The sequence below is a fragment of the Taeniopygia guttata genome, chromosome 3 (genome assembly GCF_048771995.1).
Source record: "Taeniopygia guttata chromosome 3, bTaeGut7.mat, whole genome shotgun sequence".
Lineage (NCBI taxonomy): Eukaryota > Metazoa > Chordata > Aves > Passeriformes > Estrildidae > Taeniopygia > Taeniopygia guttata.
In genome coordinates, this window is record NC_133027.1 from 630601 (window position 1) to 652240 (window position 21640).

The following is a 21640-nucleotide window of genomic DNA, read 5'->3' on the forward strand; positions in this document are numbered from 1 at the left end:
CCTGCACAGGGCACACGGGGGACATCCCCTGGCTATCCTGCTGGATGGATCCCTTCCCTCCTAGACCATCCCAGGTGCAATCCCTGTGCCCAGCTGGAGCTGCAGAGCATCCCTGGGCACTGCAGAACCCCAGGAAATAACCCCAGGCAGGTTTTGGGGCCTGAGGGGGCTCTGTGTGCTTGGCTCTGCTGCAATCCCAGCCCATTCCAGGAGCCACAGTCCCAGGGGGAGGCTGGAAAGGAGGGATGGTTCAGGGAATAACCCCAAAAGCTGGGAAAACATTCTTGCCACTGGCAGAACTGTGATCCCAAACCTCCTCTCTAGCAGCCAGTTATTGGTGCTTTGATGGCAACCTCCACACAGACTGGATTTATTCCCAATAAAAGCAAGGCACGGTGAACAAGCAAAGGCAGCAGGAAAACAGAGAGCAGGAGCTGAAATGAGGCAGGGCTGGCGAGCTCCTGGCTGGAATCTTTACAGCTCTTTGACAAAATCCCTGATTTCTGCTGCCATTTCCCAGGCTGTGATCCCAAGAGATCCCTGCTGCACCTGGGGCTGAGGTGAAATATCTGCCAGGAGCCAATCCCTGAGCCTGGGACTGGGAAATACTGGGGGAGCTGGAGGGGTCCTGAGCTCACCAGGGGGAAACTCCCAAGCAGCTTCCAACAGGAGAGGACCCAGGAATAAGGAATCACCTCCTTCCTGGGACAGCATTTCTGGTTTCTGGGGGGGCTCACCTGGGGAGGAGAAGGATCCAGGGAGAGCTCAGAGCCCCTGGCAGGGCCTGGAGGGGCTCCAGGGAGAGCTCAGAGCCCCTGGCAGGGCCTGGAGGGGATCCAGGGAGAGCTGCAGAGGGACTGGGGACAAGGGACAGAGGGACAGGACACAGGGAATGGCTCCCAGTGCCAGAGGGCAGGGCTGGGTGGGAGATTGGGAATTGGGAATTGTTCCCTGGCAGGGTGGGCAGGGCTGGGATGGAATTCCCAGAGCAGCTGTGGTGCCCCTGGATCCCTGGCAGTGCCCAAGGCCAGGCTGGACACTGGGCTGGGAGCACTGGGACAGTGGAAGTGTCCCTGCCATGGCAGGGGTGGCACTGGGTGGGCTCTGAGCTCCCTCCCCACCCAAACCAGGCTGGGATTCACTGCCAGGGAGCCAGGAGGGACAGAGAGCACACAGATCCAGCTGTGCCAGCTGTGCCAGCCCTGGGAGCCAGGGCCCCAGAGAGCTGCAGGCAGGGCTGGCAGTGCCCAGAGCCTGTTCTGCCCTGGAAATGAGCAGTGGGAACGCCAGGAACGGGCTCTGCACTGGAAGTCAGGGTTTAAAAGTGCCACAAATTCCCCCCAAAGGAGTTTGCTGCTGCTGGACCAGCTGGACCTCAGCTGGGCCAGGGGATTTTTGGCCTGGGGGATGTTCCTGGAGCCAGAGAGGCACAGGAAGATGGGCTGGGAGAGTCCCCAGAAGCTCCTGCAGGAAGGGGGGACCTGTTCCCCGTCACTGCTGCAGCTCGGTACAAGGAGCTGCTCACAGCCCAGCCCTGAGCAGCCCCGGGCTGCTGGCACTGCCTCAGTTTCCCTCCTGAGCCAGGAACAAAGCCCTCCCCAAAAACTGGGGTGACCTGAATCCCCCAGGCCGTGCAAAGCAATTAATTCTGCAAATGGAACGAGCCTGAGGAGGAAAAGGTGCCCGTGGTGTCCCTGTGTGGAAAATGTGTATTTTATGATTGGCTTTTTGCAGATATTACAATGAATACTACATGTGCAATGCTAGGAAGTTATACTGTATTAATTCTCTTAAATAATGTGTTAAATAGAGTTTTAGGTTATAACACAATGTTAAAATAGAAACTCTGTGATGTAAGATACTTTTTAACTAGCTCAAAAAAGGGATGAGATAGTCAAGAAACTTTTCACACAGAGATAACAGCAATACAAAACCTGAAGAGTTACAGCCTCCTTATCAGAACAAACACCCTTCCACCTTCTCTCTGTCTTTATGGAACCACCAGGATTAAGGAGATGAAGTTGACAAAAACCAGAAAAATTCTTAATTTGCAAGGAGTTTATGCACCATGTATGAGATATATGAATATGCAACAGGCTGCTGCTTTTAAGGTTATTCCTTTGTTCACAAGGCGTGGTTTTGGCAGCTCAGTGCCCAAAAACATCCGGATGTCCGTAAGTCTTTGCTTTTTACTGTCTCATAGGAATTTTTTATAGAGGAGCACAGAGGAAAGAAAGAGAAAACAATTTCTATTTCTGCTCCTTGTTTTTGCCACGTGGAATATAGAGAATTGTTTACCTGGGGTGTTGCTTGGTTGGATTCTGGTGAGGATTGTTTGAACCTGATGGCCAATCCAATTTACTTGTATCTAGACTCTCGAGAGGAAGGGCACGAGCTGTTAGTTAGATATGGCAGTTAGAACATGAAAGTTTATAGTTTTAGTATCTCCTTTTATATAGTATATTAATGTATTAGAGTATAGTTATAATAAATATATTATATAATATATAATATTATATATAATATATATAAAATATTATATTATATAATATATAATAATATTATTATTATATAATTATATAATAATCATTCAGCCTTCTGGAGTCAGAAATCATTTCTTCCCACCGGGTTCACCTGATTTACAATCCAGCAGCTCCTCCTGGATCTCACTGCTTCCCAACAGAGTTTGTAAAGAAAAACCAGGGACTGGTTAAAACCAGCAGGAATTGGTTAAAACCAGCAGGGATTGGTTAAAACCAGCAGGAATTGGTTAAAACCAGCAGGGATTGGTTAAAACCAGCAGGAATTGGTTAAAACCAGCAGGGACTGGTTAAAACCAGCAGGGATTGGTTAAAACCAGCAGCCAGCAGTCCTGCAGGGAGGGCACCGAGGGCAAACACGGCCAGGGAGTGCTGAGGCTGCAGCACAAACGTCCCCTAAAAACAGGAATACAGCTGGGGAGCTCCTGGGGACTCATCACCTCATCCAGGGCAGCAGCAGAGCAGCTTCCAGGAAAAATGAAATGGAAATGTGGGAATGTGGGAGTATAGAAATATGGGAATGTGGGAATGGGGCAGATTCATCCCTGCTCTGTTCCACACTGGGAATCAGCCAAGTCCTGCCCGTTGTTCAGCAGGGCACTGGGAAGGAGAAACGTGGCTCTGCTTGCCTGGACAATCCCAAAATCCCAGAGCCACTGAAATTGGGGAAATCCTTCCCAGCCCATCCAGTCCAACTGTGCCAATCCCCACCTTGTTCCAGCCCAGAGCTCTGAGTGCCACATCCAGGAATTCCCTGGACACCAAACCCACCTGGACAGCCCCTGCCAAGGCCTGAGCGCCCTTTCCATGGGGAAATTCCTGCTGCTGCCCACCCTGAGCCTGCCCTGGCCCAGCCTGAGCCCATTTCCCCTTGTCCTGTCCCTGTTCCCTGGAGCAGAGCCCGACCCCCCCTGGCTGTCCCCTCCTGTCAGGAGCTGTGCAGAGCCACAAGGTCCCCCCTGAGCCTCCTTTTCTCCAGGCTGAGCCCCTTCCCAGCTCCCCCAGCCCCTCCTGGGGCTCCGTTCCCTTCCCTGGACACGCTCCAGCCCCTCCAGGTCTCTCCTGGCAGGAGGGGCCCAGAGCTGCCCCAGCACTGGAGGTGCCCCCTGGCCCTGCTGCCACCCCAGAGCTGGCACAGCCCAGGGGACAGGGGCCTCTGCCCACCTGGGCACACCTGGGCACACCTGGGCTGTGCCCAGTCCAGCTCTGAGCTCCCCAGGTGCTTTTCCCCGCGCTCCTGATGCCACTCAGGAGCCAAGAGCCCAAAGCCATCCCGACAAAGGAGGCAGAGAAAATCACAAACAACTTCTAATCCGCCAACAATGTAGGTTAAAAACGTCTAATCCAAAAATAGCAGCCTAAATTTTTTTGCCAAAGGGAAACATTTCAAACGTGTTGGGATCTGACAGTGCCTCTCTACCTGCCTGCTCTGTGTGCCTGGGCAGGAGGCTCAGGGATTGATCTCTGTCCTCTGGAAAACTGCAAACTGAGGGGTTTTAGCAGCAGGAATGACAAATTTCAATGTTAATTTCACAAGGTTTATAGTAATTTTAAATAGAGTTGAAGGTGATTCTGTTCCGGTGGTCAGAAATAAATTAAAGAGAAGTTAAAGAACAATCACAAACCCCAGAATATAAACAGATAATTGGGATTTTACAGAGGAGAACTGAGGAAAATCAATCCCTGAGGACTACTGCAACGCCTGGTGATGATCAATACAATTTATTGCACAGATTGTCGAGTTTCTGAGCAGTTTTATCTCCAAACCTCTGCTGGTTTTTAGCTCACAGGCAATTCCTGTGAGTGCCACATGCCCGGCAGGGCAGGGAGCAGCAGCAGCAGCAGAGGTCACTGTGCCTTCATCCCCGCTGGAGCTGTCCCGGGAGCTCCTCTGTCCCGGGAGCTCCACTGTCCCGGGAATGCCGCGGGAACGGGGATGGATCCCCCGGCCCCGGCTGAGTGTGGCTCGGGATGGGCACTCACTGCCCGGGCTCTGCCCTGTCCCGCCCGGAGCTGGGCAAGGAAAGGGGAAAGGGAACAGGGAACAGGGAACAGGGAAAAGGGAAAAGGGAACAGGGAAGGTCTGGAGTGCTCCCTGTGCCCCCGGACAGAGACCCCGAGAGCTGCTGAGCACACCCCGAGCTCACCCCAAACACACCCTGAGCACATTCTGAGCACACCCCAAAAACACCCCAAAAACACCCCGAGAACACCCCAAACACAGCCTGAGCTCGCCCCAAACATAACCTGAGCACATCCTGAGCACACCCTAAAAACACCCCAAAAACACCCCGAGAACCCCCCGAGCTCATCTCAAACACACCCTGAGCACACCCCAAACATACCCTAAGCTCACCCCAAACCCCCACGCACACCCCAAACACACCCATAGCACACCAGAGGTCACCTCGAGCACACCCCAAACACACCCTAAGCTCACCCCAAACCCCCGCGCACACCCCAGCTCCCCCCAAACCCCCACACACACCCCAGCTCCCCCCTCCTGTCCAGCGGCTCCTTCACCCCCGAGCAGCGCGTCCGTCCCGCTCCGCCTCTCCCGCATCCCTCCGAGCCGGTCCTCAATTCCCGGCGAGTGATCCTCCTGCATCCCTGGGGCCGATCCTACAAAGCTCTGGGAACCGACCCTACACTGCTCTGGAGCCGATCCTACAAAGCCCTGGGAGCCGATCCTACAAAGCGCAGAGAGCCGATCCTACAAAGCTCTGGAGCCGATCCTACAAAGCACAGAGAGCCGATCCTACAAAGCCCTGGGAGCCGATCCTACAAAGCGCAGAGAGCCGATCCTACAAAGCGCAGAGAGCCGATCCTACAAAGCTCTGGGAGCCGATCCTACAAAGCGCAGAGAGCCGATCCTACAAAGCTCCGGGAGCCGATCCTACAGAGCTCTGGGAGCCGATCCTACAAAGCCCCGGCCCTGCCCAGCCCGGTGCCCGCAGCGCTCCCGCCGCTGCCCCGGGGCCGTTCCAGCTCCGGTCCCGGTGCCGGTCCCGCCCGGGAGGGAGCGGAGGGCCCCGGCGGCTCCCGGCGGCTCCCGGAGGAACCGAGCCGAACCGAGCCGAGCCGGGCCGGGCCGGGGCACCCACCTGCGCGGCCGTGCCCGCCCGGTGCCCGCCCGGTGCCCGCCGATCCCGGCCCGGCTCCATCCCGGTCCCGGGGATGCGCGCACCCGCCGTCTCCGTGGCAACGGGGCCGCCGCGGGAGCGCGCATCTCCCGGGTACCACCGGCGCATCCCGAAACGCGGCCCGGCTGCTCCGGGAGAGCCACACAGCTGCAAAATAGCTCTTAATGGTGATATTTATTATTTTTCAATGATTTTTCCAATTTTTAATTTTTTTTGTTTCAGTTTTAATTTTTCTGCTTTCAAGTTTTTATTTCTTACAAATGTTTTTTAGATCTACCCCAAGCTGCTGTGTTGGAGGGAGGAGGAAACAGCCCACAGCTGCCTACAAGGAGTTCTTTAACAAATAAACAAAAAAAAAAGAGGATCGCAGAATGAAAAAACAGCATGGAAAAGAACCCCGCAAGCTCACCGAGTCCCACCTGACTGCTTATATTTCACTCTATCCCTCCCCCTGACCAAGTTAATATAAAATAAATTACTATAAAAGCACAAAACCTACTCTTCCACACGAAATATTTATCAAGAGAACCGCACCCACACGGAAAAGCTGGAAAAACTGGGATTTAGGGGGGGAATGTCGTGGGCAGGGGTTCCTTCCACTGCCCCAGGGTGCTCCAGCCTGGCCTTGGGCACTGCCAGGGATGGGGCAGGCCAGAATTCCTCTGGGAATTCTCTGCCCCCAGGCTCAGGAGGAAGGATTCCCCAGGGATGGGGCAGGCCAGAATTCCTCTGGGAATTCTCTGCCCCCAGGCTCAGGAGAAGGATTCCTTCCAGTAAATTAACACATTTATTATTACCTTTAACAAACCATTCATGAAGTGCCTCTGTAAGGGAGGTTGTTGCACCATGAAATAAACCCCTCAGAATTAAAGCCCAGAGCTGGGGGTCCCTGGTCCTTCTGCTGGGTGATATCCCAATATCACAATATCCCAGTATCCAATATCCCAATATCCCAGTATCCAATATCCCAATATCCCAATATCATGGCATCCAATATCCAATATCCCAATATCTCAGTATCCAATATCTCAATATCTCAATATCATGGCATCCAATATCCAATATCTCAATATCACAGTATCCAATATCTCAATATCCAATATCCCAATATCACAGCATCCAATATCCAATATCCCAATATCTCAGTATCACAGTATCCAGTATCCAGTATCCAATATCCAAATATCACAGTATCACAGTATCCAATATCTCAATATCCAGTATCTCAATATCAGGGCATCCAACATCCAATATCTCAATATCATGGTATTCAATATCCCAATATCCCAATATCTCAATATCACAGTATCCAGTATCTCAATATCCAATATCTCAATATCACGGTATCCAACATCCCAGTATCTCAGTATCACTGTATCCAATATCCCAAGATCATGGCATCCAATATCCAATATCTCAATATCACAGTATCCAATATCTCAATATCCAATATCCCAATATCTCAATATCCAATATCCCAATATCTCAATATCACAGTATCCAATATCACAGTATCCAGTATCTCAATATCCAATATCTCAATATCATGGCATCCGACATCCAATATCCCAATATCATGGCATCTAATATCCAATATCTCAATATCACAGTATCTAATATCCCAATATCTCAATATCTCAGTATCACAGTATCCAATATCTCAATATCTCATATCCAATATCCCAGTATCCCAATACCCAGTATCCCAATATCCCAAATCCCACTATCCCAATATCCATTACCCCAATATCCCAATATCTCAATATCCCATTATATCAATATCCTGTATTTCAATATTCCAATACCCCAATATCACAGTATCCAATATCCTAATATCTCAATATCTCAATATCACAGTATCCAATATCTCAATATCTCATATCCAATATCCCAGTATCCCAATACCCAGTATCCCAATATCCATTACCCCAATATCCCAATATCCCAATATATCAATATCCTGTATTTCAATATTCCAATACCCCAATATCACAGTATCCAATATCCCAATATCTCAGTATCACAGTATCCACTATCCCAATATCTCAATATCCAATATCCATTATCCCAATATCCTATGTGCCAATATCCCATACCCCAATTATCCCACACCCAGTATCCCAATATCCAATGTCCCAGTATCCCAATATCCCAATACCCCAGCATCCCAAAGCTGCTTTACCCAGCCCCACAACCAAGAGGTGCCATCCTTCTCCACCCCACTGTCACCCCAGAAACAGGGCAGCCTCTGAGCTGCATTCAGCGAGCTGACACCTAAACCCAAACGTGATTCCCATGGAATTACCCTCCAACAGCCAGGAAACTCCCACCCAGACACAGAATCCCTGAGAAGGAAAAGGAAAATCCCCCCCAGCCCAAGCTGTGCCCAATCCTCTCCTTGTCCCCAGCCCAGGGCACTGAGTGCCACATCCAGGAATGCCCTGGGCACCCCAAAGCTCCCTGGGCAGCCCCTGCCAAGGCCTGAGCGCCCTTTCCATGGGGAAATTCCTGCTGTGCCCACCCTGAGCCCTCCTTGAGGCCATTTCCCCTCGTCCTGCCCCTGCTCCCTGGGAGCAGAGAGGCAGCTACAGCCTGAGCAGGATGCAGGGAGATCAGGGAATGCAGAATGCACCAAACCAGCAGGAAATGGCACCATTTCCATTTTTGCTCTTACTGACTCATTCTGGCTGCAGGAATGCAGGTGAAGGTGGCTGCAGAAACATTCCTTATTCCTGGAAAGGTGAGGGAAGCAAAGCCCTGATTCCCTCAGGGGTGTGCAGCTGGGGCTCCAGCAGTGGGTCCAGCAAAATCCCTGACTCTGAGGCTCCAGTAACATTCCTGTCTGCATTTTTCCCATCTCCTAAAGCAGTGAGAAACACTGAGATAACAGAGCTTCCACCACACAGGGAACATCAGCCTGGCTGCAATTCTGGGTGGATTTAAAAACACTCTTGTCCTGGTCTTAAAGGTTCAGTGGTGCAAATCCCAGCACTGCTTGGGTAATATTCTAACAATTATTTCCTTACATTCACCATTAAAAACATTAAATTTTGTTACCCAGAGCAGCTGTGGTGCCCCTGGATCCCTGGCAGTGCCCAAGGCCGGGCTGGACACTGGGGTTGGAGCAGCCTGGGACAGTGGGAGGTGACCCTGCCAGGGCAGGGGTGGCACTGGTGGCCTTTAAGGTCCCTTCCCACCCAAACCATGCTGAGATTCTCTGATTTCCACATTTCACATTCATTATTCTGAAGGTGCCTCCCTTCAGCTCCTGACCCCTGCCCATCTGCCAGAGCTCCAGGGTTATGTGTCATTTCTCTGTTGTTGGTATTTTAGAGATGCCCAAGCATTCCCTAACCCTGAGGGTCACCCTGCATTCCCTGGGTCCCTGGCTGGACACTGCCCATATCCCAAACCCATTTCCAGCCCCTGACCCATCTCCCTGACCCCCTGGTCCTCCCCAGGATCCCACCACCAAAGGCAGCCTCTGCTGTTGGTCCTCCTGCCTCCTGTCACCCTCCTGGGTGACAAAACCCCCCAAAAATCCACGTTCAGCCACCTGCAGACCACGAGCTCCAAAACCTGCTGCTGAGCCCCTCTGCCCAGCACATTTTCCTTTCATTTGGCTTCATTCCCAACATTTCCTCACTCCTTCCACTCCACACCTTCTCCTCCTGCTGGCAATGAGAGAACTCTGAGGGCTCCCCTCAAAAACCCCTTTATTTTCCAAGGAGATGAACAATTTTCATGGAATAATGGATCCCCAAATGGATTGGCTTGGAAGGGACCTCAGAGCTGACCTTGATCCAAACCCCTGCCACAGATTCCTCCCCAGCTCCTGTCTCTATTGTCTTCTGGATCTTCCAGTGCTCATAATTAACACATTTTCAATCTCTCCCACCTCATTAGTGCAAATGAACCCCACAGATAATGTGGGAAAGAGATCTGCAGAAAAAATTAAAAACTTGATAGAAAGTTTATATAGTGTGTATTTGTATGTAAACTTTGAGAGAAAAAAAAATGTTAACTTAGAAATATTATAAAAATAGAAATATAAATATTATAAATAGTATACTAGTAGAAATATTATAAAATAGGATAAATATTGTTAAGAGAAGAATTGAGTTTAAAATAAGGTTTAAAAGATGGTTTTATTAAAAATATTAGATATTTTAAAGAAATAGCATTATAAAAGAATGATAAAAAGAATGATAAAAAGAATGATAAAAAGAATGATAAAAATATATATTCTATTAGAATTCATAAAGAGTAATTTCAGATAGTACGTTTTAAGACATTTATAATTTAGTGTGGTAAAAGTTGATAGGTTAAAAATGTTTATAGTGCACTGTACAGCCCACAGACCCCAAAACCCCTGGGATGGAGAAATGCCCAGCAGCACTGAGCCCAGCTGAGCCAGGCAGCACTGGCAGAGCCAGAGCTCACAGCCTCCAGCTGCACCAAATTTAGGCTGGATTTTAGGGAAAAGTTCTTTCCAGAAAGGTGATAAAGTTCTGGAATGGCTGCTCAGGGAGGTGGTGGAGTCCCCATCGCTGGGTGTGTTTAACAAAGCCTGGATGTGGCACTGGGTGCCAGGGGTGAGTTGAGGGGTTGGGGATGGGATGGACTCGATGGTTGTGGAGGTCTCTTCCAACCTGGTGATTCTGTGAATTTTGTGAATTCTCTGATTCTGTGAATTCTGATCCCCACCTTGTCCCCAGCCCAGAGCTCTGAGTGCCACATCCAGGAATTCCCTGGACACCTCCAGGATGGGCACTCCAACCCTCCCTGGGCAGTGCCAAGGCCTGAGCGCCCTTTCCAGGCAGAAATTCCTGCTGCTGCCCACCCTGAGCCTGCCCTGGCCCAGCCTGAGCCCATTTCCCCGTGTCCTGTCCCTGTTCCCTGGAGCAGAGCCCGACCCCCCCTGGCTGTCCCCTCCTGTCAGGAGCTGTGCAGAGCCACAAGGTCCCCCCTGAGCCTCCTTTTCTCCAGGCTGAGCCCCTTCCCAGCTCCCCCAGCCCCTCCTGGGGCTCTGTTCCCTTCCCAGCCCCTCTGGAAGGTGAATCCCTCTCCAGATCTCATTGCCCCATCACTGCCCCTCTGCCAAACCACAGCCTGGAAACCACTCACAACAACTCCTAACTCATTGTTTACATTCTTTCTACCCACTTTTGTGTTTCCTTCCTCCCTCAAAGAGCACAGCTGGGTTTTTCCCCTTCCAAGCCTTGTTTTCCCTGGAACTTTTGGCCAAGTGTTGTTAAACTGCCCCTGGTTATTAATATTTCCATTCTTTATTTACTCAGCTGCAGCAGAGCTCAGCTTTTCTGGAGTCCTTCCCTCTATTTATTTGGAGGTGCTGATGCTGCTGCAGGTGCTGATTCCCTCACACAAACCAAATTCAATCGAGTCCTGGTCCCCAGCACCCCAAGAGTGACTCCCTGGGCCTGCAGCAATTCCTGTTTGGAGCTGAGTTCCAGCAGAAAACCTCCTCTGGCATCAGCCCCCCTCACCTACAGCCAGGGCAGGGGGTTTATTGTTGTTTTTGTTGCTTCACTGGTGTCACAGAAACCCAGGTGTGACCTTTTTGTCCCTGAGATGTCCCTGGGATATCACTCCCCCCTGCAGGATTCCTGCACAGGTCAGTGTGGGAGTTCCAGAGCTGTCCTGGGAGCATCAGGCCCCATTTCCCCATCCTTTGGCTTTTTAGGGTGTTGGTTTTTACATTTCATTAGAGCTGTCAGCACCCAGCAGATGTCTCTGAGCTGCTGCCAGGAGTGTCCGGGCAGCTGTCCCCATGTCCCTGTCCCTGCAGGTGCTCAGCCCTTTCCCCATGTCCCTGTCCCCATGTCCCTGTCCCCATTGTCTCTGTCTCTGCAGGAGCTGTCCAGCCCTGTCCCCATGTCCCTGCAGGAGGTGTGATATGTCCCCATTGTCCCTGTCCCTGCAGGAGGTGCCCAGCCCTGTCCCTGCAGGTACTCAGCCCTGTCCCCATGTCCCTGCAGGAGGTGTGACATGTCCCCATTGTCCCTGTAGGTGCTCAGCCCTGTCCCCATGTCCCTGCAGGAGCTGCCCAGCCCTGTCCCTATGTCCCTGCAGGTGCTCAGCCCTGTCCCCATGTCCCTGTCCCCACTGTCCCTGTCCCTGCAGGTGCCCAGCCCTGCCTCCACTGTCACTGTCCCCCTGTCCCTGCAGGTGCCCAGCCCTGTCCCCATGTCCCTGTCCCCATTATCTCTGTCCCTGCAGGTGCTCAGCCCTGTCCCCATGTCCCTGCAGGACCTGCCCAACCCTGTCCCTATGTCCCTGCAGGAGCTGTCCAGCCCTGTCCCCATGTCCCTGTTTCCATGTCCCTGTCCCTGCAGGAGGTGCCCAGCCCTGTCCCTGCAGGTGCTCAGCCCTGTCCCCATGTCCCTGCAGGAGGTGTGACATGTCCCCATTGTCCCTGTCCCTTCAGGAGGTGTGACATGCCTCCATGTCCCTGTCCCTGCAGGAGGTGTGACATGTCCCTATTGTCCCTGTCCCTGCAGGAGGTGCCCAACCCTGTCCCCATGTCCCTGTCCCCATTGTCTCTGTCCCTGCAGGAGGTGCCCAGCCCTGCCTCCACTGTCACTGTCCCCATGTCCCTGTCCTTACAGGAGGTGCCCAGCCCTGTCCCTGCAGGTACTCAGCCCTGTCCCCATGTCCCTGTAGGCGGTGCCCAGCCCTGTCCCCATGTCCCAGTCGCCATTGTCTCTGTCCCTGCAGGTGCCCAGCCCTTTCCCCATGTCCTTGTCCCCATGTCCCTATCCCTGCAGGTGCCCAGCCCTGCCTCCACTGTAACTGTCCCCATGTCCCTGTCCTTACAGGAGGTGCCCAGCCATGTCCCTGCAGGTGTCAGCCCTGTCCCCATGTCCCTGTCCCCATATCCCTGTCTCTGTAGGTGCCCAGCCCTGTCCCCATGTCCCTGTCCCCATGTCCCTGTCCCTGCAGGAGGTGCCCAGCCCTGGGAAGGAAAAGGCAGAGATGGAGCAGGAAGGAAAGGCAGAGATGTGTTGGGAAGGAAAGGCAATGCCAGGCTGGGAAGGAAAGGCAATGCCAGGCTGGGAAGGAAAGGCAATGCCAGGATGGGAAGGAAAGGCAATGCCAGGATGGGAAGGAAAGGCAATGCCAGGGTGGGAAGGAAAGGCAATGCCAGGATGGGAAGGCAAAGGCAGTGAATGCAGGAAAGGAAGAGGCCAGGAGCTGTTGGGGAGGAAGAGGCCATGAAGGAACAGACCAGGAGCTGTAGGGAAGGAACAGACCATGAAGGAAGAAGCCATGAGCTGTTGGGGAGGCACAGACCATGAAGGAACAGACCAGGAGCTGTAGGGAATGAAGAAGCCAGGAGCTGTAGGGAAGGAACAGGCAATGCTGTGCACCACAGACAGTCCTGTCCCCGGGCTCTGATGCTGTGCACCACAGACAGTCCCATCCCTGGGCTCTGATGCTGTGCACCACAGACAGTCCTGTCCCTGGGCTCTGATGCTGTGCACCACAGACAGTCCTGTCCCTGGGCTCTGATGCTGTGCACCACGGACAGTCCTGTCCCTGGGCTCTGATGAGCCATTTGTTTGGAGAAGGGGATGAATTCCTGAGAACCCACTCCAGCTCTGAACTGAGCAGCAGCAGGACTGAGCCCTGGGCTCTTTCCAATCCGAGTGCAACTGCCCCAAGGAAAGCAGAGCAGAGTTAATATCCCATGGACTCAGACCAATCCCTCCCTGCACGGCACCAGGGCAGGCTCTGGGAGAGGGGGAATCCTCAGGGAGCAGGAACTGGGGGGAACCAGCACAGAGCAAAGCAGCAATCAGCCCCAAGCTGGGCTGGGAGAGCCCAGAGTCAGCTACTGGGGCAGCTCTGGAGCTCTACACTGCTCACAGCACGAGGAAAAGCTCTGCAGCTCTCACCTGTCCAGCATTTTGGCAATTTAGCCTCCAGCCTTTCCTTGGGGAATGCCACACTGTTAAAGGAGTGAGCAGAAGAGGCAGTCAGTGGGGCCTGGGCAGCACAGCCTGGCTGGGGTGGCACAGGGGCAGGGACATCCCTGTCCCAGCACTGCGGCCCCACTCAGGGCCTGGGGCACAGAACTGCTCCCAGAGGAATGTGGAGCTCAGATAAAAGCAGAGATCAGCTCCCCTCACCCTCAGGCTGCCAACGGCTCCATCCTCGTGGGAATGGGAGTGCTGCACTCTCCTGGAATTAGATCCCAGTGCTGCTCCCCCTCACCCTCTCCTACAGGTGTGAAGAGTTCTCCTCCAGCCTCTGTAGGACACTAAGATTTATTTGGAGACTCTCTTCAGTTTGTTTGGGTCTTTTCCTCTCGGTTTTTACTTGTGAGGTGAAACCTGACAAAGTGGGGAAGCAGAGTGACCTCAGGCTGCTCCAGCCAGCCCCAGAGCAGTGGTTTGCCACCAACCCATCCCACCAGTGCTACACTGAGGTCACAGCAACACGGGGACAATGACACAGATGTGAGGCCAAGGCCCCAGGAGCTGACCCACGTGTCTGACGTGGTGCTGTGCATCTAATTTAATTTACAATAAATGAGAAAACAGAGCCTGGTCCGACACAGGAGCAGTGACAGGGGCCACTGCTGCAGGCAGGACACGGCCAGGCCTGGCTCCAGCTGCACCAAACACCTCCTGCAGCTCTGAGACTCCTCACAAGCACAGATTCTCCAGAGGAACATTCCCAACACGGCAGTGAAACACCTGAGAAGCACTGCAGGCCCTGGGCTGCCCCCTGCCCCGGGCCCAGGGCTCAGGAGGGGCTCAGGGGTGGGGAGGGGGCTCAGGAGGGGGTTCAGGAGTGGGGAGGGGGCTCAGGAGGGGGCTCAGGGTACTCACACGATGTGGGGCAGGTCTGGGGGGCTCAGGAGGGGGTTCAAGGGTGGGGAGGGGGCTCAGGAGGGGGTTCAGAAGTGAGGAGGGGGCTCAGGAGGAGGCTCAGGGTTGGGGAGGGGGCTCAGGAGGAGGCTCAGGGGTGGGGAGGGGGCTCAGGAGGAGGCTCAGGGGTGGGGAGGGGGTTCAGGAGTGAGGAGGGGGCTCAGGAGGGGGTTCAGGGGTGGGGAGGGGGCTCAGGGCTGAGGAGGGAGTTCAGGAGTGAGGAGGGGGCTCAGGAGTGAGGAGGGGGCTCAGGAAGGGGTTCAGGGGTGGGGAGGGGCCTCATGGTACTCACACAATGTGGGGCAGGTTTGGGGGGCTCAGGAGGGGTTCAGGGGTGGGGAGGGGGCTCAGGAGGGGGTTCAGGGGTGGGTAGGGGGCTCAGGAGGAGGCTCAGGGCTGAGGAGGGGGTTCAGGAGTGAGGAGGGGACTCAGGAGGAGGCTCAGGGGTGGGGAGGGGGTTCAGGGGTGGGGAGGGGGCTCAGGAGGGGCTCAGGGTACCCACACCATGTGGGGCAGGTCTGGGGGGCTCAGGAAGGGGTTCAGGGGTGGGGAGGGGGCTCAGGGGTGGGGAGGGGGCTCAGGAGGGGCGCAGGGTACTCACACGATGTGGGCCAGGTCCAGGGGTCTCTCGGGCTGCTCGGGGAACAGCGGCCGGGGCGGGTCCCTGCTGGGCACACAGCCCAGAGATTTGCTGATGGCGTGGCTCAGCTTCTTGGCCGGGGATTTCTGGGGAGCAAGCACAGGGGCCAGGTGAGCACAGGGGCCAGGTGAGCACAGGGGACAGGTGAGCACAGGGGCCAGGTGAGCCCAGGGGCCAGGTGAGCCCCAGCCAGGTGAGCCCCAGCCAGGTGAGCCCTGGCCAGGTGAGCCCTGGGGCCAGGTGAGCCCAGGGGCCAGGTGAGCCCCAGCCAGGTGAGCCCCAGCCAGGTGAGCCCCAACCAGGTGAGCCCCAGCCAGGTGAGCCCTGGCACAGCTGCCCTGGGCAAAGGTAGACTCCCCATCCCCAGAGGCATTTAGAAGCCCTGTGGATGTGGCACTCGGGGACGGGGGCACTGGTGGCCTGGGCAGTGCTGGCATGGTTGGACTCAATGGTCTCACAGGGCTTTTCCAACCCAAAAGAATCCAGGATTCCATGATTTTTATAAATGTTACAAAAAGCACAGAATCAGCTTTCTGAGCTCCCTTCTTCAGCAAACTCACAGCCTTTGCCACATCCTTGGTAAAGGACATTTCCCCCCATCAGTGAAGGACACTCACCTTTCGCTCACATCTACCAACCCAAATCCCAATAACCTGCTCCTGCTTCTCTCTCTTCCTGCATGGAATAATAAAACCCATGGCAAAGGCTGCCACTCGTTATTGTAAGGGCTTAGGGAATCAGAATTCTAAATCCTTCCAGGATGGGCACTCCAACCCTCCCTGGGCAGTGCCAAGGCCTGGGCACCCTTTCCAGGCAGAAATTCCTGCTGTGCCCACCCTGAGCCTGCCCTGGCCCAGCCTGAGCCCATTTCCTCTTTTATTCCATTTTCAGTCCCATTTCTCATTCCATTCAGTCTCACCTCTCTAAGGCATTTGTTAAATTAATAGCTTTTAGCACACCACACTACAAATACCTTAAAGCAAATAATCTAAAATTACCCCTCGTGGGTCCCGACACATCTTCCAAAGTTCTGCTTCTCCAAAGTATTTACTCTTATTTGTCAAGTTGTTTTTGAAACTTCTGTCTCCATTTCTCTCCCAACAACATCCCTCCTATTCCACAGCACTTCTAAATCAACATTCCTTATCTCAAAGTTTACATAAAATACATCTACAAATAAATCTGTTATGTATCTGTATGTACTATATGAACCTTATGTCAAGTTTTTAAAAAATTTTCTGCAAATCCACTTGTGCCCATGGCACAGAGCAGCCCAGATTAACCCTTGCTGCGCCTCAGGGACGCTCTGGTGCTGCTCTGGGGGGTGACTCCTCCCTGCCTGAGGCTCCTCAGTGACACCAAAACTGAAACAGCCCAGAACAGAAAATTTGGGAAGTGTTTCAAGGTTTCCACCCCTCCAAAGGGGCCCCAAAGAGCAGCAAAAACACTCCTTAAAAATAGGGTTTTACCTGAACTTCTGCATAGAAAATCACTCTGCTTACAGAATTTAATGTATTTCATCACTGTTAAATATATAGATGTATATAAAATATCTCAATACTATGTGCAGCAAAAAATTACCAAAGGTACCTCAATTTCAGGAAAAAGAAGCCATAAGTATGCACATAATAATATATTTTTTATATATATATGTATGTCTGTAAATAATACATATTGTATGTGAATATATACATATATATGTATATATGGTATGTAAATAACAATATATTTTGTATATGTATGTAAATAATAAATATTGTACATATATACACATATAAGTATATATAAATATATATGTATATATTGTATGTATATATATTATATAAATATTTATATTATATGCATATATTATAGTATATATATTATCTAATATATAGATGTTATATATATTTACATATATATACACAATATTTACAGATATATATGTATATGTAATATTTACATATTTATGTATGTAAATAATAAATATTGTGTGTATACACATATTTATATATATGTATATGTGTGTATATGTTGCATTGTACGTATGTATATATCGTATATAAATAATAATATATTAATATATATAGATGCAATAATGTTATCAATAAGTCTATTGATCCTATTTATCATAACTATGGAGATATTTATGATTAAGCTCATGCTGGGTCATAGGGCTCCAAAACTTAAAAAAAAATATTAAAAGGATGGCACTGGATGAGCTCCAACGTCCCTTCCCACCCAACCCATTGCATGTCTCCATCATTTGGACCTCTCTTTGTATTAAAAATCCCAGCCTGGATATTTAAATGCATTTAAGGGAATAATAACCTACTGTTAGCTGGGATTAAACATTCCAGAAGTTTATTACCCACAGAGTTATAAAAAGGACAATAGAATTTTCCTTTGCCTCCCAACTCCTGCCTGGTACTCAGCCCAGTTTTCTAAATTAAACAGTAATGCTCTAATGGCTCTTCCTTATGAAGATAACTATTAATTATAATCCTATCATCGTCTGAACTTCTCTCTGAATGAGGGAAAGCTTGGGCTTAATCTCCTGCCATAAAATAGGTTTTTCTCCATAAAACTGTCTGTAATTCCTTGAGCTGTGATTATCACCCTGCCATCAAACTGCTCAGGTCCCTTCTGTGAGGCTTCTTCATTCAGAGCTTCCAGAAACAGATTTCCAGCTGGCAGGAGAAGAAGAGAAAAAAGCAGTAATGCTGTTTTTAAAGATGCCACTGGACAAAGGTCCTGCCCAGAGCAGAGCTCTGTCACTGGTTTGGCTTGCTGGGAGGAACAGGCACTACACGAGATCAGCTGTAATTCCACAACCCCTGAGGCTGGAAAAGCCCTCCAGGACCAGCCAGTCCCAGCTCTGAGGAATTCCTGGGACACCTCCAGGGATGGGCACTCCAAACCTCTGCCCCAGCCTGGAGCATTCTCCAGGAACAGCTTCACCCAGGAGGAACATCCCCACCCAGGAGGAACATCCCCACCCAGGAGGAACAGCCCCACTCAGGAGGAACAGCTTCACCCAGGAGGAGCATCCCCACCCAGGAGGAACATCCCCACCCAGGAGAAACAGCTTCACCCAGGAGAAACATCCCTACCCAGGAGGAACATCCTCACCCAGGAGGAACAGCCTCACCTAGGAGGAACATCCCCACCCAGGAGAAACAGCCTCACCCAGGAGAAACAGCTTCACCCAGGAGGAACAGCCCCACCCAGGAGGAACATCCTCATCTAGGAGAAACAGCTTCACCCAGGAGGAACATCCCCACCTAGGAGAAACAGCTTCACCCAGGAGAAACAGCCCCATCCAGGAGGAACAGCCTCACCCAGGAGGAACATCCCCATCCAGGAGGAACAGCCTCACCCAGGAGAAACAGCTTCACTCAGGAGGAACATCCCCACCCAGGAGGAACAGCCTCACCCAGGAGAAACAGCCTCACCCAGGAGGAACAGCTTCACCCAGGAGGAACAGCTTCACCCAGGAGGAACAGCCCCATCCAGGAGGAACAGCCCCACCCAGGAGGAACATCCTCACCCAGGAGGAGCATCCTCACCCAGGAGGAACAGCCTCACTCAGGAGAAACAGCCTCACCCAGGAGGAACATCCCCACCCAGGAGAAACAGCTTCACCCAGGAAGAACAGCCTCACCTAGGAGAAACAGCTTCACCCAGGAGGAGCATCCTCACCCAGGAGGAGCATCCTCACTCAGGGGGAGTGCCCCTGCCCAGGGGGAGTGCCCTGACCCCAAAAGGAAGCCTTTACCCAGGAGGAATGCCACGACCCAGGAGGAATGCCCCTGCCCAGGAAAAAACCCTTATCCAGAAGAAAGCCCTGACCCACGAGGAGTGCCCCTGACCCACGAGCAGTGCCCCTAACCCAGGAGGAACCCCTGACCCACGAGCAGTGCCCCTGACCCACCAGGAATGCCCTTGACTCAGGAGCAATGCCCCTGACCCACCAGGAATGCCCCTGACCCACCAGGAATGCCCCTGCCCATGAGGATTGCCCCTGACCCATGAGCAGTGTCCCTGACCCACTAGGAATGCCCCTGACCCACCAGGAAGGCCTTACCCAGGAGGAGTGCTCCTTCATCTGGTGCTGGTTGCTGTGGGGGCCGCTGGCGTGGCCCCTCCAGAAGCAGGACTGGCACAGCTGGTAGTTGTGGCACTGCTGGCAGCGGTACCTGAAGCCCATCATGCTCTCACAGTGGCAGTACGAGCACTCCACGGGGTGGAAGACTGGCACACGGGGGGAAGCACAAGGAAAAGAAAAATTCCCATGAATTTCTGGCAAACCTGGAGCATCCCACTTCACTGGGGCTCCCAGACCCCCCCAGCTGCTCCAGCACTCAGTGTCTGGGCAGGATTTTGAGGGCAGAGCAGGGAGTTTTGGTTCCATTAACCCTCAGGTGAAGCTGATGGTCAGGCAGCAGTTCCAGCTGACAGGTTCTCACAATATTCCTTCTCCAGACATCTCCCTCCCTGGGCACACTCAGAATTCCCCAGGAAAGCTGAGGAAAGGTGGGGTCTGCCCACTGTCCCAGGCTCTGCCAGCTCCAATGTGCAGCCTGGCCTTGGGCACTGCCAGGGATCCAGGGGCAGGACAGATCCAGGGACTCTTGGGCACTGCCAGGGATCCAGGGGCAGGACACATCCAGGGACTCTTGGGCACTGCCAGGGATCCAGGGGCAGGACAGACCCAGGGACTCCTGGGCACTGCCAGGGATCCAGGGGCAGGACAGATCCAGGGGCTCTTGGGCACTGCCAGGGATCCAGGGGCAGGACAGATCCAGGGACTCTTGGGCACTGCCAGGGATCCAGGGGCAGGACAGATCCAGGGACTCTTGGGCACTGCCAGGGATCCAGGGGCAGGACAGATCCAGGGACTCTTGGGCACTGCCAGGGATCCAGGGGCAGGACAGATCCAGGGACTCTTGGGCACTGCCAGGGATCCAGGGGCAGGACAGATCCAGGGACTCTTGGGCACTGCCAGGGATCCAAGGGCAGGACAGATCCAGGGGCTCTTGGGCACTGCCAGGGATCCAGGGGCAGCCACAGCTGCTCTGGGCACCCTGTGCCCCTCACCACCCCTCCAGGGCACAATTCCTAATTCCCAATATCAGATGTAAATCTGGAGCCTCGCTGATTCTGAAATCAAAGGCTGTTCCCTATGGTGTCATATGCCAAATATGCTAATTGCTAATTAACTTCTAACAAAGCTGCAGCACACCAGGAGGATTTGGCTGGATTGTGCCTAAGGAGATCCCTGGGGCCCAGAGTCACCTCTTCAGAAAGGGCAATTTTTCTCCAAGCCCCCTCTCACCCCCCTGTCCTACACCTCCACAGCTTCCATGAGGAATTCCCAGGGTCCCTCTGAATCCATCCAGAGAGCTCAGATCAGTCTGACCTGCAGAGCACCATCAAGGGTGGGCTAAAACAAACACCAATAAATGCTTCTTCCCTGTTTTACCCATGTGAGGACAATCCTGCTCCACTGAAGCCTTTGAGAGAAACCAAAGAGGAATGTAAGCACGAGGGGAAGGAGCTGAGACCTCCCCATGGCAAATGCATCCTGAGAAGGGAGGGACAAAACAGAACCAGGGCCTGCCCACCCTGCCAGGGAAAAATTCCCAATTCCCAATCTCCCACCCAGCCCTGCCCTCTGGCAGTGGGAGCCATTCCCTGGGTCCTGTCCCTCTGTCCCTTGTCCCCAGTCCCTCTGCAGCTCTCCTGGAGCCCCTCCAGGCCCTGCCAGGGGCTCTGAGCTCTCCCTGGATCCCCTCCAGGCCCTGCCAGGGGCTCTGAGCTCTCCCTGGATCCTTCTCCTCTCCAGGTGAGCCCCCCCAGCTCTCCCAGCCTGGCTCCATGAGAAATTCTCCCCCACCTTGTCAGAACTGTCCCTTCTCCTCCCTGGCTCTGTGCAGGCAGCAGAGATTGCTGCAGATAAAAGGGAACAGAAGCAGCACAGAGCCCAAACCCTGATATCCTGATGAGAGGAGCAATAACAACAACCCAAACCCTGATATCCTGATGAGGGGAGCAAAAACAACAACCCAAACCCTGATATCCTGATGAGAGGAGAAACAACAACCCAAACCCTGATATCCTGATGAGAGGAACAATAACAACAACCCAAACCCTGATATCCTGATGAGGGGAAGAAACAACAACCCAAACCCTGATATCCTGATGAGGGGAGCAATAACAACAATTCAAACCCTGATATCCTCAACAGGGGAAGAAACAACAACCCAAACCCTGATATAATGATGAGGGGAGCAAAAACAACAACCCAAACCCTGATATCCTGATGAGAGGAGCAATAACAACAACCCAAACCCTGATATCCTGATGAGGGGAGTAATAACAACAACCCAAACCCTGATATCCTGATGAGAGGAGCAATAACAACCCAAACCCTGATAT

At 52.7% G+C, this 21640-nt stretch overlaps 1 protein-coding gene across 6 annotated transcripts in view; it reads right to left on the minus strand.

The window, feature by feature from the left end:
* DTNB (dystrobrevin beta) overlaps positions 1 to 21640 on the minus strand; it is a 131743-nt gene that overhangs the window by 82731 nt on the left and 27372 nt on the right. For 4 of the 6 annotated variants that reach the window (XM_072926207.1, XM_072926206.1, XM_072926205.1 and 1 more), the window contains 2 exons: positions 19287 to 19453; positions 15182 to 15306 (listed from right to left, as the gene is read on the minus strand). In XM_072926207.1, coding sequence (XP_072782308.1) covers positions 15182 to 15306; positions 19287 to 19453 — 292 coding nt within the window. Of the gene's footprint in view, positions 1 to 13207; positions 13656 to 15181; positions 15307 to 17512; positions 17890 to 19286; positions 19454 to 21640 lie in introns of those variants that run through there. The other 2 variants (XM_072926209.1, XM_072926210.1) reach the window with 2 other exon arrangements.